Source organism: Pteropus alecto, unplaced genomic scaffold (assembly GCF_000325575.1).
Source record: "Pteropus alecto unplaced genomic scaffold, ASM32557v1 scaffold538, whole genome shotgun sequence".
NCBI lineage: Eukaryota > Metazoa > Chordata > Mammalia > Chiroptera > Pteropodidae > Pteropus > Pteropus alecto.
In genome coordinates, this window is record NW_006440657.1 from 77,097 (window position 1) to 92,579 (window position 15,483).

The following is a 15,483-nucleotide window of genomic DNA, read 5'->3' on the forward strand; positions in this document are numbered from 1 at the left end:
TTGTCCTCTGGACACTAAACAGCCCAGCAACAGAGACAGGATCAGTGCTCGCTAGTGCTATCATGGTGCTGGTACCTGGTTTGTCTTTGAGGACTGGGGAGGAGTTCCATCAACTTCTCCATGGGCTCCCCTCGCAAGTTTAGATACCCCAGGCTTTGTCTGCAAAATCCATGTCTTAAGAGAGCACCGAACATGTCTAACACATCTATCATTTTTTTTCTTCTTCCTTCCTCAAGCTAAATCAAGGACTGCGAAACTCCTACCGCCACTACAACCTGTACACACTATGCATGCACACTATGAGTCTGAAGGGTGAAAGGGCTTCCTGCCTCTGCCAGCAGCACTCTCTCAGCACCAGAGATTGAGCCTTCACTTTCAAGTAAACTGTCACATCCTTGGAAGTTGAAAATGACCCTGAAAAGAAAAACACACATAGCAAAAAGGTGCAGCCTTGCTCTTTTGAGATTCAACTAAAATTCCGTGGTCCTCTTCAGCAGATTTTTTAAAAAGGCATCTGTCTTTTATTTCACACACACACACACACACATACACACGCGTACGCATGCACACAACTTCTTACCCCAATGCTTCTGAAAAGTAGCTAATGCTCTGGGAATTTCCTCAGATTGGGGGCAAAACTTGCTCTTCAAGGTACCCCTCAGACTGCTTTCTACTTCAATAAGTGGGATAGCCAAAATGGCGGAGAGGGGATCTAGGAAGGTATGCCAAATGATTCTTCAACTTGGCCCCCAAAATTAAGCCCTAGAAGTCACTGAATTCACCAGATAATACCATCCCAACACAGACACTGCTCCTCAGACTGAGGTTTCAGGAAACTTGCTTGTCAAGAGGGTGCAATTGCAACTTGCCTTACATAGGGCTGAATTGTGACACACTTTTTCCTGGAATGAAACATTTATGAAAATGTGCTTAATCCATTTTTAGCAGCTCCATAGTTTTTTTCTTTTTTTCAGGATGAAATAGTATCTTTCATCCTGGAAAAAAACATTTTGCTTGTGGTAGTTCTACATAACCTCAACAATGCCAGTCCTTGGACCAATATGACAGCCAATTAATTGCAAAACAGGAAATGGGTGTAATACGTTTTGGTGCATGAAGATTCATATACACCATAAATTGATAATAAAAAGAAAAAAGACTGGACACAACTTTGTACCTTTCTCAGACCAGAAAATACTGAGGTCATCGTGAGAGAGTAAAGCTTCTTGTTGGTACAGGGAACTCTCGAATAGGCATCTCTCCTGCTGCTTATCAACTCCTAGGAGCAACCTATCCAATTCTTTGCTTCTCTTTCCTCCTTTCTTCTCCTAAAGAGTCCACTTCCAGCAGCCTAGAAAAGCCAGACATTTGGTCAATGAGACAGCCTCTCATAAGAAGGGATCTTTCTTCCCAGCAAGCTGATCCTGCTCTGCTCTCAGCATTCAAGGATCCCACTGGGCACACAGAAGGTGACACCAAAACAATGTACCCATCCTCAGGGGCCTATGTCTTCCATTAGCCAAGAATTCCAGATGACTGAGTGTGATGCTACAGGCCTAAAGGACAAGGAAAGGAAAATCGCTTCCTCCTTTCTCCTTATTACCATTACCTCATGCTGGCCTTCTGTGTGTCAAATTTCTCATTCTTGTTTTACAAAGATGCAGAGGCACAGTTAAAAGCATCTCTGGATGCATCTTTTAACATATGTATGCTAATTGCCTATAATATGCCATGCTCTGGGCTGGGCCCCGGGGATTTGGTGAATAATACAGGAAGCTCATGGTATAGCCTCGTAGAATAGTGAGAGAGAGAGGCAAGTAAGTACGCACTGTAATGGAATGTGAGGGGTCCTGGGACAGGAGAAGGCCAGGGTCATTTGGGAACACATTGGAGGTCTGCTAACCCAGACCTGAGAAGAGGTAAGGGCAGTTCAAAAAGTCCTCCATGAGAAAGTGACAAAACTTATTCTAGAAGGATGAGTAAGAGTAGAGGGAAGAGTGCTTTGGTAGAGGGAACAATATGTGAAAGTATGCAAAAGCTGGAGAGACAGGCGAGTCTAGATGCATCAGTGGGACAAGAAGAGTGACTAAATCATGAAGCACCTTGAACCTCAGCCTAAGTGCAGTAGGGAACAGTTGAGGCAGCAGAAGTGACGTGATTAGGTTTGTAAAAAAGAGTGAGTTGAAAAGAGAAGACAAGTGTCTCCCAAACCACCCATCCCCACCTGCCCTTAGTTCCTTAGCCTGGAGTCCTGCCCTGGGAAATTTAGTAAGGCTTGGTTCCTGCCTTTGGAATAAAGATTGTGATGCTAACAGAAAGCAAGGAAAGAGGGAGAGGAGAGAAAAAGACTGCTAACGATGTTTTTAGGAAAATTAGTGCTTTGTATTTATTGGCCATATAAACATTATTTGAGGCTTGTAATGCTTCCAGCTCCGATTCCAAAAGCCCAGGTCCCCCATCAACATTTCAGCATGTATTCTTTAAAATTATCTTCCCTTTCATTTGTGGTTTAAAAATTCCTCTTCTTTAATAATTACACAGACACAAGAGAGATGCAGCACAAGTTCCACCCATCACTGCCTTGTCTCATTAATCACTCTATGCACCCAATGGGCCCCAGCTGAGGGGCTTGCAATCCCCACAAATCCCTCTCTGGTGAGGCTGGGAGGCTGTGAGCAGCTCTGGGATTGACCTCTATAAAGTGCCATGGACATGTCCCCCCAGCACACACTCAGAACTCAGCAGAGGGGATGTGTGAGTTTCCACTGAAGAAGAAATGAAAACCGTTGGCTTCTCAGTGTCATGATTTAGGAGGAGAGAGTGAGATCATGGAGATGATGAGAGGTTGAGAAAAAAATAGGAATGGAGAGAAAGTGAGGGCGAAAGAAAAGAAGGAGACAGACATAGAAGATGAGACACAGAGGAGAAACGGGGAGGGAAATGGAGATGGAGAGAAGATAGGTGAAGGAAAGCTTCAGGGAGAGAGGGAGGCAGAGAATAGAGCAAAAGAGGGGAAAAGGGAGGGCTTCTTGGGGAAGTCCCAGAACAGTTTTGATGATGCATGGGCAAGTTTGAGGAAGGGTCCGTCAGGGGATGCTGTAAGCAAATGGGCAGAGGCAAGAGAGGAGATGGCCACTCTCCCTGCCTTTCTCCTCTGTCCAGGGCTGCTGGCCTCTAGGTCATTGCTCTTGGCCCCCTTGACTCCTCCGAAGCTTGCAAAGCCTGCTGTGTGCCAGGCCTGCCCTGACAGTAACACCTATTGCTTACCCATAGCCGAGGAGGCTGGAGAAAGGGTTTTGGAGAAAGGATTCGAGAGCTACAAAGGGCCAGCCAGGCTTACCAGAGACAACCTGAGGGAGGGAAGCAGAAAGGAAAAAGGACGCACATCTGCAAGGATGAAGGAGCTGAGGCAGACAGGCAGACAAAGAGACTGACAGGCAAGCAGACCACATATGAGGAGGAATCCGAGGTTCCTCTATATCCTCCATCCCCTATGCCTCCATCCAGAGGGTTGAAGAAAATCTACCCTTGCCTTTGGCCTCCTCTACCTCACCTCCTCTCAGACCTGAAATTATCAGCTTGAGAATACCCAGTGCCTCCTCTCAGGTATTTTTACCACTTATAAAAATCATTAGAACTTTACAGTTCAGCCCTGGCTTGGCTCTGGGTTAAAAGGGAAGCTGCCGGGGAAGCAGAGAGCAGAGCATCCTGCATGCACTCCAGCTGGAGAATTATAAGCTGGACAGAACACCTCAGGCCCTCTCCAGGTGGCAGCGGCAGTCCCAGCCCTTCTCCAGCACAGGATGCACTCCAAACCCCATTCCAGCTGCTGGTGACTGTGCCTTTAAATTGCTGCTTTCAGAGGGTGCATCTGGGGGGAGGCGGGAGGGAGGGAAACGTCTTCCTACCAGTCTCCCTTCCCCCTCCCCTCCAAGACTCTCCAGGGTTTGGAGAGTGATTGCTGCCCAAAGAGAATCTCTTCCAGCTCTGGCTGGCAAGCTGAGGCCCTCCGGAGCCCAGGCGAGCCAGAGCAGGAGCCAGTAGGGTTATTTGTGTCAGGATCATTTCCAGGGGGAAGAGTTCTAGCCCCTGACTGATAATAGCAGGGCAGAGGAGAAGAGAGCAGAGAAGAAAGAGAGCGCTCACAACTCCTAACCCAGCCCCGCGGGCTCCTTGTGAGCTGACCAAGTTGGAGGAAGGCTCTGTACTTTCAACGGTCCCTGCAGGATATCCCCTCTCACCTTGGCAGCCAGGCTGAGAAAGGGCTCCAGGGTCCCTACGAAATGACAACTCGCCTTCCTGCAATCCTCTCCTTCCTTCTCCTCTGGACCCTGCCAGAGCAGATCCTCCTCAGGTGAGCTAAGTGGGGGTGAGAAGGAGGTGCATGCAAACTCTGGCAGGGGAGGGGGTGGCACAGCAGAGGTGTCTGGAACAGTTTCCTCTAAGTTTGCAAAAAGCCCACAGTCTGGAGAGCTCCAGGGGCAGACACACCTCTCCCCAGTCAGGACCCAGGAGCCTTTCATGAAGTATTTCAGGGCTCTGGAGCCGGTGGGAAGGCTTCTGCATGGATGAGAGATTTCTGGGCCTGGAGAGGGGCTAGGTACCTGAGCCCTAGAATGAAGGCCATCTGCCAGCCATCCAACCCTATCTCCCTACCAGCTTGGCCACACACTGCTGAGATCCCTAAAAATGACACCAACATCTGCCAGCTACCCACCCAAGAGGCTTCAAGTAGCAGGGTGTTTGCCTAAAACCACATAAAAATGAATCTGGGCTGCCCATACCTTGGCCTTCTGCAGTCGCCTTGCCTGTGTACACATGGCTGTTGGCTGTCCCTGGAGGAGCACTAAATGGCAGTCATTTCCTGGCCTCATGGGCAAGAAATGCTCCCTATAAATGTCCCCTAACTCATTCCCACTTTCTCACTAGACCAGAAGGCAGTCTAGGTGGACAGGATGATCTAAGGAAGAAAGATGGCTGTGGTTTGGGCTGAACTGGTCATAAGAAGAGTACCTCTCAAAGTGGAGGAGGGGCAAAGGCAACCACAGTATGCTCTTCCTCTTAATTCAAGAACACCAGGAGACGATTTGCCTCTGAGGAGCCTCCTGCCTCACTGCTTCCAAACACATTGGCTGACAGGCAGGGATGCAATGTATGTGACGCCGGAAACTTCTGAAGAGTGAAAAGGAGCCCAAAGTAGAATGGCAGCTCAGCTGCCTCCAGGCCCAAGCTCCAGCAGCAGCATTCCCACTTGAGCAATTAAAGCAAGACAGGCCCTTAGGAAGTCTTGAGTCAAAGTCCATTATTATACATATATGGAAATTAAAGCCTAGAGAGGGGAAGTGACCTGTCCTATGTCATTCAAGTACCCAGGAGCAGAATCAGAATTCTCTCCCGGCTCCACCCCAGGGCTTTGCATGAGCAAGATTTTCAGCTCTGGAACCTCTCAAGTCTGCCAGCATTTAGGACTTTCCAGGAATGAAAGGGAGGAAGTAGTGGCTATACACAGTGACTCTGGTTTCAGGTCCACAGACAAGGTAACCCCAGAATAGAAGGGCTGCAACAGAGGTTGGGGCCCAAGATAGCTGAGCCCACAGCCTGTGCCAGGGTCCTGGGGATGGGGCTGGGGCTACCAGAAGAAGTGACCTGAGAGTAGGACTGAGGAAAGTGGTAAGGGTCTGGCTGCTCTGCATGCAGGGCCATGTGGCCTGCCAGCAGGCAGGTGGTTGACGGCCAGCAGCACCTGGTCAGTGTGGATACCCTGTGATGAAGCCATGGACTTCTGCTTGCCTCATTCCCACCACTAGCCTTCTTGGAGTTTCGATCTCCTTAGGCCACCTGCTCTAGCAGCTTCTGCTTGGAGCCAAGGTGGCTTCTGTGTCCAGGTTAAAGACTTCCTCCTACTCAGGGAATTCAAGGAGGCAGGACTTTAGGACGTCAGGGTGTGGCTTCCTTGACCTTTTCCCACTCTGGTTCCTTTCCTTGGCAGCCCGCCATGGCCCGCTTGCATCATGGTATTGTGGTAGATGAACTTAGTTTTGAAGTCAATAGCTCTGGGTTCGAATATTGACTTTACAATTTACTAGCTCTATGATCATGAACATCTTGCTGATTCTCTCTTCATCTATATAATCGGGATAGTAATGGAACTTACTGAGAGGATTGATGTGGACTGATGTGAGAACTAAACTATATAAGATGAATAAAGCACTTAGCATGATGCTTTGGCTATTTTTATTATTCTTTTACTGATGGGTGCAGATATTTACTGTGAAAGAGGAGCCTGCTCGCTCAAAGGAGACTTGAATCCAGAAAGATTCAAGTCACCTTGCTGCCAGCCCCACAGGAACTAGCTTTAACCTCTAAAGCAGTGGTGATTGCAGGAAAAGCAGGAGGCATGGGGTCCAGCCAGGAATCCAACCTGAGCTCAGATTGAGCCCCACCCTTGCACTCAAGGTCCCTCCCATAGCTGTTGACTGGTAAACAAACAAGCAGGCATGTGGAAGAAGCTTTGCTGCTCTTAGAGGAAAACTTGTCAGGGGAAAAAATGGAGCTGGCCTCTAGGTTAGGCCAAAGCACACTGGCTCTTTCCTTAAAATCAAGCTGTTGGAGGAGGGAAACTGAACTTATCAGCATGGCCAGCCTACTGGGAGACTTGTCCATGCTCATAGAGCCTGCTTCCCCACTATTTTGTTGCCAAGATGAGTTTACCTGCCTGCAGCTGCCATAACCCTGAACTGTGGTCCAGCTCAAAACATAGCTTCCTGCTGGAGCAAAGGCCAGAAGCCAAGCCTCCCTCTCCAGAAGCTGGGCCCTAGCTCCTGAGCAGCTCAGCATGAAGACCAAGCACTTGAAAACAACTCTCAGGGATGCAATTATCCTTGAGCCCTTCCCATTCTTGGCTAGGCCAGATGGGCAAAACTGCCTTAGCCACATTATTTCTAGTGAGTCATCACCCTTCTTTGAGTTCATTCAAGGCATCTTCAGAAAGAGAACACTGGATAAGTCCTCAGCCTTGGGTCTGAGTCCTAATCCTGTCACTCACCAGCTCCGAGACATTGGGCAAGTCAGCCCTCTTTTGGTTTGTTTGTTTCTTTTAGATTCCACATTTAAATGAAATCATGTGATATTTGTCTTTCTCTGACTTATTTGACTTAGCATAATACCCTCTAGGTCCATCCATGTTGTTGCAAATGGCAAGATTTCGTTCTTTTTTTGCTGAATAATATTTCATTGTATATATGTGCAATTTCTTCTTTATTCATTCACCTATTGATGAACACCTAGATTGTTTCCATACCTTAGCTATTATAAATAATGCTGCAGTGAACATACGGGTGAATATATCTTTTCAAACTAGTGTTTTTGTTTTCTTCAGCTAGAAACCCAGAAGTAGAATTGATGGATTATGTGGTAGTTTTACTTTTAATTTTTTATGGAACCTTCATACTGTTTTCCATAGTGGCTATACCAATGTACAATCCCACATGTTACTCCTCCTTTGGAAGCCTCAGTTTTCTCATCTGTAAAATGAAAATAATAGTCTTCACTCCCATCACACTGAGAATGGTGAAGGTAAAAAAAAATCTAATATATGTGAAAGCCATATTTTAAGACTAACTGTTGAGCTGCCATGTTGGCTTATGACTGTTTCTGTTCTCCTCATTTTGCAAATGGGCACCCAAAGACCCATCTTCTCCCATCCTCTTGCTTGATGGGGAGACCAGCCAGAGGTGGTTGGGGACAGGAAAAGAAAGGGTCTATGATAAAGGCAGAATATAACTGGCCTCAGGCTTTTTATCTCTCCTGTCCAGGGTGGCCTTGGCAAAAGAGGAAGTCGAATCTGGGACCAAGGGGTCCCAGCCCATGTCTCCCTCTGATTTCCTGGACAAGCTTATGGGGCGGACATCTGGATATGATGCCAGGATTCGGCCCAATTTTAAAGGTAAGAAGAATTTATCTTACAAAACTCTTCCCTCCCCACTCCTTTTTGGAGACACACTGCTGAGCCAGCTCCTATTGTCTGCCCCAAAAATAAGAGGTTGGAAGTATAGGGCTAGTTCTTACAGCTCAGAAGAAGCCTCCCCTCCCCATTGCCCATAGACCTGTGTAGCTGGCACTGCCCTCTCCCAGCAGTGTTCTGGCCTCAAGCTCAGAGAAGGTGTCCTGGAACTTGCTCCCAGCCTCCTGGAATGCCCTGCCAAGATAGCTGTTCTTTGCTACCCTTAGGCCCACCTGTGAATGTGACCTGCAACATCTTCATCAACAGTTTTGGTTCCGTCACCGAGACTACCATGGTAAGGTCTTCCTGTTTCCCACATCCATTCTAGGGTGAATGGGAGAAGCCTTCCAAAGAGAAAATCTTTTCTCCCTCTGCTGTCCTCTTCTAGTTTCGTGGTCGTGGTTAAAGCCACAGTATGTGTGAAGTGGGTCACTGGGAGGAAAGTTTTCCCCAGCCCAGGGTTTCAGCGTAAAGGCAGACTAGCTTAAGCAGCAGACAGTCTGGCCTAAGGATAGCTTGGTACAGAGCACAGACTTTAGAATCAGAAAACCTGTGTTCAAATTTTGACTCTCCCGTCAAATAGCTATGTGACCTTAGGCAGGTTATTTAAATTTCTCTTTGTCTCAGTTTCTTCATCTGTAAAGTGGGGGTCATAACAGCACCCTCATCACAGGGTGAATGTGAGATTTAAATGAGATGATGCACATAAAGAAAGCACTTGGTAGCGTCTGGCACATAGTATTTAATAAATGTCTTTTTCCTTTCCCATCTGTGCCATATTAACCCGTCAAGTTCCTTCTCTGGTGGAAAATGCCCATTGCCCCTGAGATGTGATCCCAGCATTTCCTCCTCATGGCCCTCCTGCCCATGTAGGCTTGTTGGGCCCCTGAAATAGCACTGTCTCTGATGGGCTCATCTCTACACCCTCCCAGGACTACCGGGTGAATGTCTTCTTGCGGCAGCAGTGGAATGACCCACGCCTGGCCTACCGAGAATATCCTGATGACTCACTGGACCTCGATCCTTCCATGCTGGACTCTATCTGGAAACCAGACCTGTTCTTTGCCAATGAGAAAGGGGCCAACTTCCATGAGGTGACCACGGACAATAAGCTACTGCGCATCTTCAAGAATGGGAATGTGCTCTACAGCATCAGGTGCACCTGGTGGGCGGCCAAGAGAGTTTAGGTTAAGGGGAAGAAGCAAGATGGAAGTTGAGGGGTTGGAGGAGGGTCCTCTGTGTTGTGCTGGGCCCCAACAAGCTGATGTCACATCTTTTTTATTGTCCCTGCCAGGCTGACACTCATTTTGTCCTGCCCAATGGACCTCAAGAACTTCCCCATGGACATCCAGACCTGCACGATGCAGCTGGAGAGCTGTAAGTATTCTTAGAGAGTCATGGAGCAAGGCCTGGGATCCTAGCTATTAACCCATCTCATGATATTTGAGACAGGTAGAGGGCATCCCAGAGTGAGGAAAAACTTTGCCAAGAATATGTCAGTTATTCACACAGATGAGACTAAGAGCCATGTATTTTTCCCTCCCCATACTATTTGCTGTCCTGGCTGTTCTACAGGCCCCTAGCCTTACATACAAATGTGCTTGTGCTGCTTATAGGCCCTGATGGTAGCTTTCAATTTGAGAGATACTTCATCTGACCAAAGATATGCTCCTCTCACAGTGCCTGAAATAATTCTACCTCAACTCCCTCCTCAGTTAAGACATCCAAGATGCCTATAATCATGTCAGAGTTGGCAGGGATGGGGTATTCTCTGAACCCTGATTCCTCACGAATACAGATAACTTTTGTAGAGAGATAGGCAGTTCTAGGCATGGGACAGTGCCCAGAGTAGCAAGGCCAGCAAAGGGCTAATCTATGGCAGAGGTGCCAGTCTGTAGAAGCTGCCCCAAGTATAGAGAAGCTAAAAGACAACAAGACTAAACTGTCACCTGTATTCACTCCTTTGCCATCTTCTGAGTGAGGTGAGACTGCGAGAGCAGGAGACATTCACTCAGTCCTCAGAGAAGAAGGCTCATCAGGCTATTTCCAGCATATAATAACTTTGATGGCTAGAATGTATCCTATGTGGTCAGCTCTTTAGACTTCATAAACCATTTTCACGTCCAGGTTCCCATTATCCTCTCACAACTCTAAAAAGTAGGTGGAGCATTTTGCAGAAGGGGAAGTAACTTGCCCAAAGTCACACAGCTACCCAGGGCCAAGGCCTTGCTCTGGACACCTGTGAGTCCTGCTCTTTCTGCTCCCATTTCTACCTGACATGTATGAATATGGTCATATATATGGCAGGAACCTTCACAAATTGCTAGCTCTCTGTGAACAACTTAGCATGTTCTGATGTTAGCTCTCAATTTGCCCCAGTTCAGGGCCCTGGCTAAAAGTCTATGGTGTGCATATTGTCCCATGCATGACTGGCAGGGTATAAATAGCTCTCTCCTCCCTGGGGTGAGGTAGCAGAAGCCCTGGCTCTGAAGCTGCCTTGGCTTGAGATATGTGGTTAGTACACATGCTTACTCCTCTGGGTTTGAGATGTGGCAGGAGGTTCCCAGCTGGGTTCCTTGACATTTTTCCAACCTTTTTGACCTACTTTCTAAGTCTGCCAGAATATCTCTTCGGGCCTTTCTAAAGCTTGAGAACTAGGTAAGGGAATAGTCTAGAATCTTTCCAATTTACCCACTTAGTATGGGCCCATGAGACAGTAGGCCAAGTACCCTCTTCAGAAAGGTTTCCCTTTCTAAGATGAGCATGAAGCTCCTAAAACCCGAGCCTTACTCCTCATCTAGTCTTTCCTGCCACTTCTAACCATCTCCCTACCCCCACCCAACACCTACACTCTGCAGCTTTCTGCCATCTCTGTTATTTCAGTTGGCTACACCATGAATGACCTCATGTTTGAGTGGCTAGAAGATGCTCCTGCTGTCCAGGTGGCTGAGGGGCTAACTTTGCCCCAGTTTATCTTGCGAGATGAGAAGGATCTAGGCTATTGTACCAAGCACTACAACACAGGTAAAAAAAACAGGATCTTTACTGGCTTGGACTCACAGGAGGGTCTCCAAATAGCTGAGGGGAAGGTGGCAAGACAGCCAGCCTCTATGGAAGGTCCAATCTGTGCCAGATGTTGTGCTAAGTGCCTTACATGTCTTATCTCATTATGGTAAGGGTTATCAGCCTCACTTTTCAGAAAAAGAAAAGTGAGTTTCTAAAAAGTTAAATCAAAGCTCATGTTCTTATCCCTGTCACATGCTGCAGAACAAATGGGCCTGTGCCAGTGAGTGGCAGGAGTGTTCCACCTGTATTGGATCTGGCTTTGCGGGGAAGGTAGGGACTCTACATCTGGGAGTAGTCAGTGGCTACACTGAACCAGGAGGGAATAGGCCTTTGGCACTGGCCAGCTTCTTGCCCACATCTTCTACTGTTGCCACAACCACCCAATTCTCTCGAACTGGCTTGTGTTCCCAGGTGTGAAACATAGGCCAGGAAGTACGGAGGGGCTGCCTGAGCATCCACCCCCTGCTGCTTCCTCATCCCCCCTGCCGCCCCGTCCTATCCCCGGCAATTTGGCTACAAAGAGCTATGAGCCTGAGATAGAGGCTACAGGCTGAAGAGGGGAAATTGTGGGTACCTCCTATGGTATGCTGACATGCTTTGGGTGTCACCCTATGAATTTCTTTGTTTGTGTCTGTGAGAATGCGAGAAGTGGGGAGAGGAACAGGCTATTGAATTTAGAAAATGCTGGTGGGACTAGAAATTGGTATAACCCTTATTGGGGAAAAAACACTTGGCAATTCATATATAGGTCAGAGGTTTTTAAACTTTGATGTGCGTTATATCCCCCTGAGGAGCCTGTTAAAATGTTGATCCCTCGGCTCTACCTCTCCGAGATTCTGATCTGTGTTTGAACAACCATCCTGAGAATTCTGATGCAGGTGGTCCAGGGGGCACCGTTTGAGACACTTTAACTAGAAGCTAAAATATTTTCCCTCCCTGTTGATCTAGTATTTCTATTCCTTGACATTTATTATAAGGAAATATTCTAAAATATAATATCGACTTTAGACCCCAAGAAGGTTCCTGGTCACTGTTTGTACTGACAAAAACTTGGAATTGCCCTATCCACCAATAGGACAGAGAGGTTAAGTAACTTACACAGTGCATCTGCTTGGTGAGGTATTACTCAGACTTTTAAAAGAATGCTTGCAAGTTGTTTGTATCGACATGGGAAAAAAACAAGTGGAAAAGTTTTTTATTCGAAGTTGTGTATACAGATGATTATATTGTGGTAAAAGAAACGAATCAAAATGCATAGTTAAAAGTCCTAAACTGAAATAGTACAAAATGTTTCTAAAGTAGTGTGATACATTGGATAAGAGAAAGAATTTTGGTGTCAGAGCTGAGCTTGAATTCTGGCTCCACCATTTACTAGTTGGGTACCCTTGAGAAACCTAATTTGATCTCTTCCAGCCTCAGTACCCCTATCTGTAAAGTGGAAAATAATAATTTTAACTGCCTTAAAGAATTGTTATGGGATTTAAATGTGATTAAACTATATAAAGTCAAGGCACTTTGTAGAGGTTTGGTAAATGTCAGCCTGTGAATATTATTATTCCTTGTCTACTTCTCACTTTTTTCTCTACTAAACAAGTATGAATTTTATCATGAAAACAAAATTGCTGTTACCAAAAAATGAAAAAGAAAAGAAAGGAAGGAAGGAAGGAAAGAAGGAAAATATGAATACTTAGCAAAGGCATGTCATGGCAAGAAGCCTGAGGTGAGGTGAGTTGGGGTGGACTCAGGGAACAGTAGATCACAGTATCACACCCTGGCATGTCAAAGCCATAATCAGTCATTGATGAAATCACTAGCCTTGAGGAATCAGACAGGCTTGATAACAGCAGGCCTAGGCCAGAGCTTCTACTTCTGGGAGAAGCTCTGAACCAGGGCTTTTTTAGCTTCGGAGTATGGGAAGCATCACACACTAAAGTAAAAATGGGTGGCAGAGGAGGCAGAGCATTGGTACATGTGCCTGGAACCAATGCACTTTTTGTTAGTGGACTAGAATGCTGCTGCCTGATGCTCTATGGGAATCTGCTGGCCGGTGTCCAGAGCTGGTCTCTGTTGGACATTGTTTCCAGGTGTTTGCTATCTGGCTGCTCTCACTTGGTTAAGACACAGGAAGTGTTTATTTCAGTGAATCATTGTTTCTAGAGAGCTTCTGGGGTACCAGCAAGCTCAAGCAAGGCTGCTGAGATTTGAGCAGAGTCTAAGCTTATTGCTTTGTTAATAATGATCACAGTACCAGCTATCTATGTGCCCGACACCTCAAATACATTATGTCATTTAATTCCCACAATAATACAGTGATGGAGTTGATATTTATTCCTCTGTTTTACAGGTAAGGAAACTGAAGCTCAAAAAGCTTAGGTGTTTTCATAGACATGGACAATGAACTAGTGGTTACGGGGGAGGGGGGACGGTGCACAGTGTGGAGGGGAGGGGGAAGGAGGGAAAAAAATTTTAAATGTTAAAAATAATTTTTTTTAATTAAAAAAAAAGCTTGGGTGTTTTGCCTGGGGTTACATAGCTAGTCAATGGAAGGATTCAAACCCAGGCAATCTGACTCTGGAGCCCTCCTGCTTTTAATCTTCTTGCTGTGCTGTCATGTGGAAGGCTTTCTACTGGAAACTAAAGTGCTGTGAACAGGAGGTCAAGTCCTTGATGGTGTCTCTGAGAGCTTCCTCAAAACATACATTTGGCATTCCCTGGGGCCATTTTGAAAGGTTCGTTTATTGGCCCCGCCGAGGTACCCAGAGGCTGGCCCTCAGAAATAAGACTGCCTTAGCCCTGCTTCTCGGGCTCAGCTGCAGGCTGGGGACCTGGGACCTCATACGTCACCTCTCTCCTTGCAGGGAAATTTACCTGCATCGAGGTAAAGTTTCACCTGGAACGGCAGATGGGCTACTATCTGATTCAGATGTACATCCCCAGCCTACTCATCGTCATCCTGTCCTGGGTTTCCTTCTGGATCAACATGGATGCTGCCCCTGCCCGGGTGGGCCTAGGCATCACCACTGTGCTCACTATGACCACTCAGAGCTCTGGCTCCCGGGCCTCTTTGCCTAAGGTGAAGAGACATGCTGGAGAATTTGCTTGCCATAGAGCTCCCCACTTCCCATCTATCCCCTGTTCCTTCCTGTTCACTATTTTCTTTGGATATAAGGTAGAGAAGAGCCATTGAGCAAGAACAAGTGGCCGGCATTCTCTTCTCCCACAACGTATTGCTAACAGTGTGGAAGCTTGGGTTGCAGATGCTATTGGTAGAGATAGTGTCTGACTTACTTTGACTTTCACCAGGAAATACTAGCATGTCCAAGATCAAAAGACTCTTAGTGAGCAGAAAGTCTCCTTCCCTCCTGGTACAGTTGAAGACAATACAGCCCAGAGAGACAGAATGACCTCAAGGTCATGGCCCACAAGAAACAAAGAAATACAACGATGTTAAACCTACACCTGTCTCTTACTATGTCAGAAATTAGATACTATTACAAAGAGTTCTAGAGACAATGTCTGTTCTTTTGGGGTGAGAAAATGTTAAGGTAGCAAAAGGTAGCAAATGGCAATTAAAGTCAGGGGACTCTGATCTTCTGGAGTCTGGTGATGTTTTGATTATGCAGAGAGATTTGTGCTGGTGGGACTGGGCCAGGTTTTCCCTGCCTTGTCTCTTCATGTAAGGAATTTACAGTTCACCTCAAAAGCTTTATAGCCAGCAAGGCTCTGAGAAAATCAAGGAGCAAGTCTATTCACTAATTTCATAAATAAATATGCTATGTACTATGTATCAGGCACTGTACTTGGGAGAAATCATGGGAAGCAAATGCAACACAATTTCTTGTTGATCTTATAGTGAACATATTCCTTCTTGCTCTGATTTGATGGGAACCAGGCCCTGTGATCTCTATTCTCCCAGAGCTTATTCCTAAGAAGACGTTTACTGAGAAGTTAAAAAGGGAGTAATCTGAACATCCAAATTATCATATATCCAATTTGCTATATGAGGGTGAATAGTGGTTAAGAGAAGGGGATTAGACTCAGGCAGATTTTGAGTTAAATCTCAGCCTCATCATTTATGAATGGTGACTTTAAGTAAATTTCTTAACCTCTCAATCTCCTCTCCTGTAACATGGGAATAAGAGTATTAACCTTCCATAGGGTTATTGCAAGAAATAAATAAAACAATGTATTAACACAGAACAGTGTTTGCCATATAATAATCACTCAGTAAATACTAGCTATTGTTATAATTATTAGGTATCAAAGTAGAAAGAACTGAGTAGGGGATCTAGGGCTAAAGCAGCTGGTGGTGATCCCAATTATTTTTGAGATGCCAGGAAAACTTCGAGGTAGTCTAATGCCTCTATAGATAAATGGTGACAAATTTCAAATTAGGATCAAGTGTCCGAGGGGTA

General features: G+C 46.2%; 1 protein-coding gene and 1 long non-coding RNA gene across 2 annotated transcripts in view; one reads left to right on the forward strand and one right to left on the reverse strand.

Annotated features, from left to right (window-relative positions):
- Positions 1–1,112: 1,112 nt before the first annotated feature.
- LOC112484734 overlaps positions 1,113–15,483 on the reverse strand; it is a 42,636-nt gene continuing 28,265 nt past the window's right edge. The window contains exon 4 of the long non-coding RNA XR_003048150.1: positions 1,113–1,351. This is a non-coding gene — a long non-coding RNA (uncharacterized LOC112484734). The remainder of the gene's footprint in view (positions 1,352–15,483) is intronic.
- Positions 4,284–15,483, forward strand: part of GLRA4 (glycine receptor alpha 4) — a 21,116-nt gene continuing 9,916 nt past the window's right edge. The window contains exons 1-7 of the mRNA XM_006917889.3: positions 4,284–4,354; positions 7,815–7,945; positions 8,230–8,297; positions 8,935–9,158; positions 9,297–9,379; positions 10,886–11,026; positions 13,927–14,141. Of these exons, the coding sequence (XP_006917951.2) occupies positions 4,284–4,354; positions 7,815–7,945; positions 8,230–8,297; positions 8,935–9,158; positions 9,297–9,379; positions 10,886–11,026; positions 13,927–14,141 (933 nt within the window). The remainder of the gene's footprint in view (positions 4,355–7,814; positions 7,946–8,229; positions 8,298–8,934; positions 9,159–9,296; positions 9,380–10,885; positions 11,027–13,926; positions 14,142–15,483) is intronic.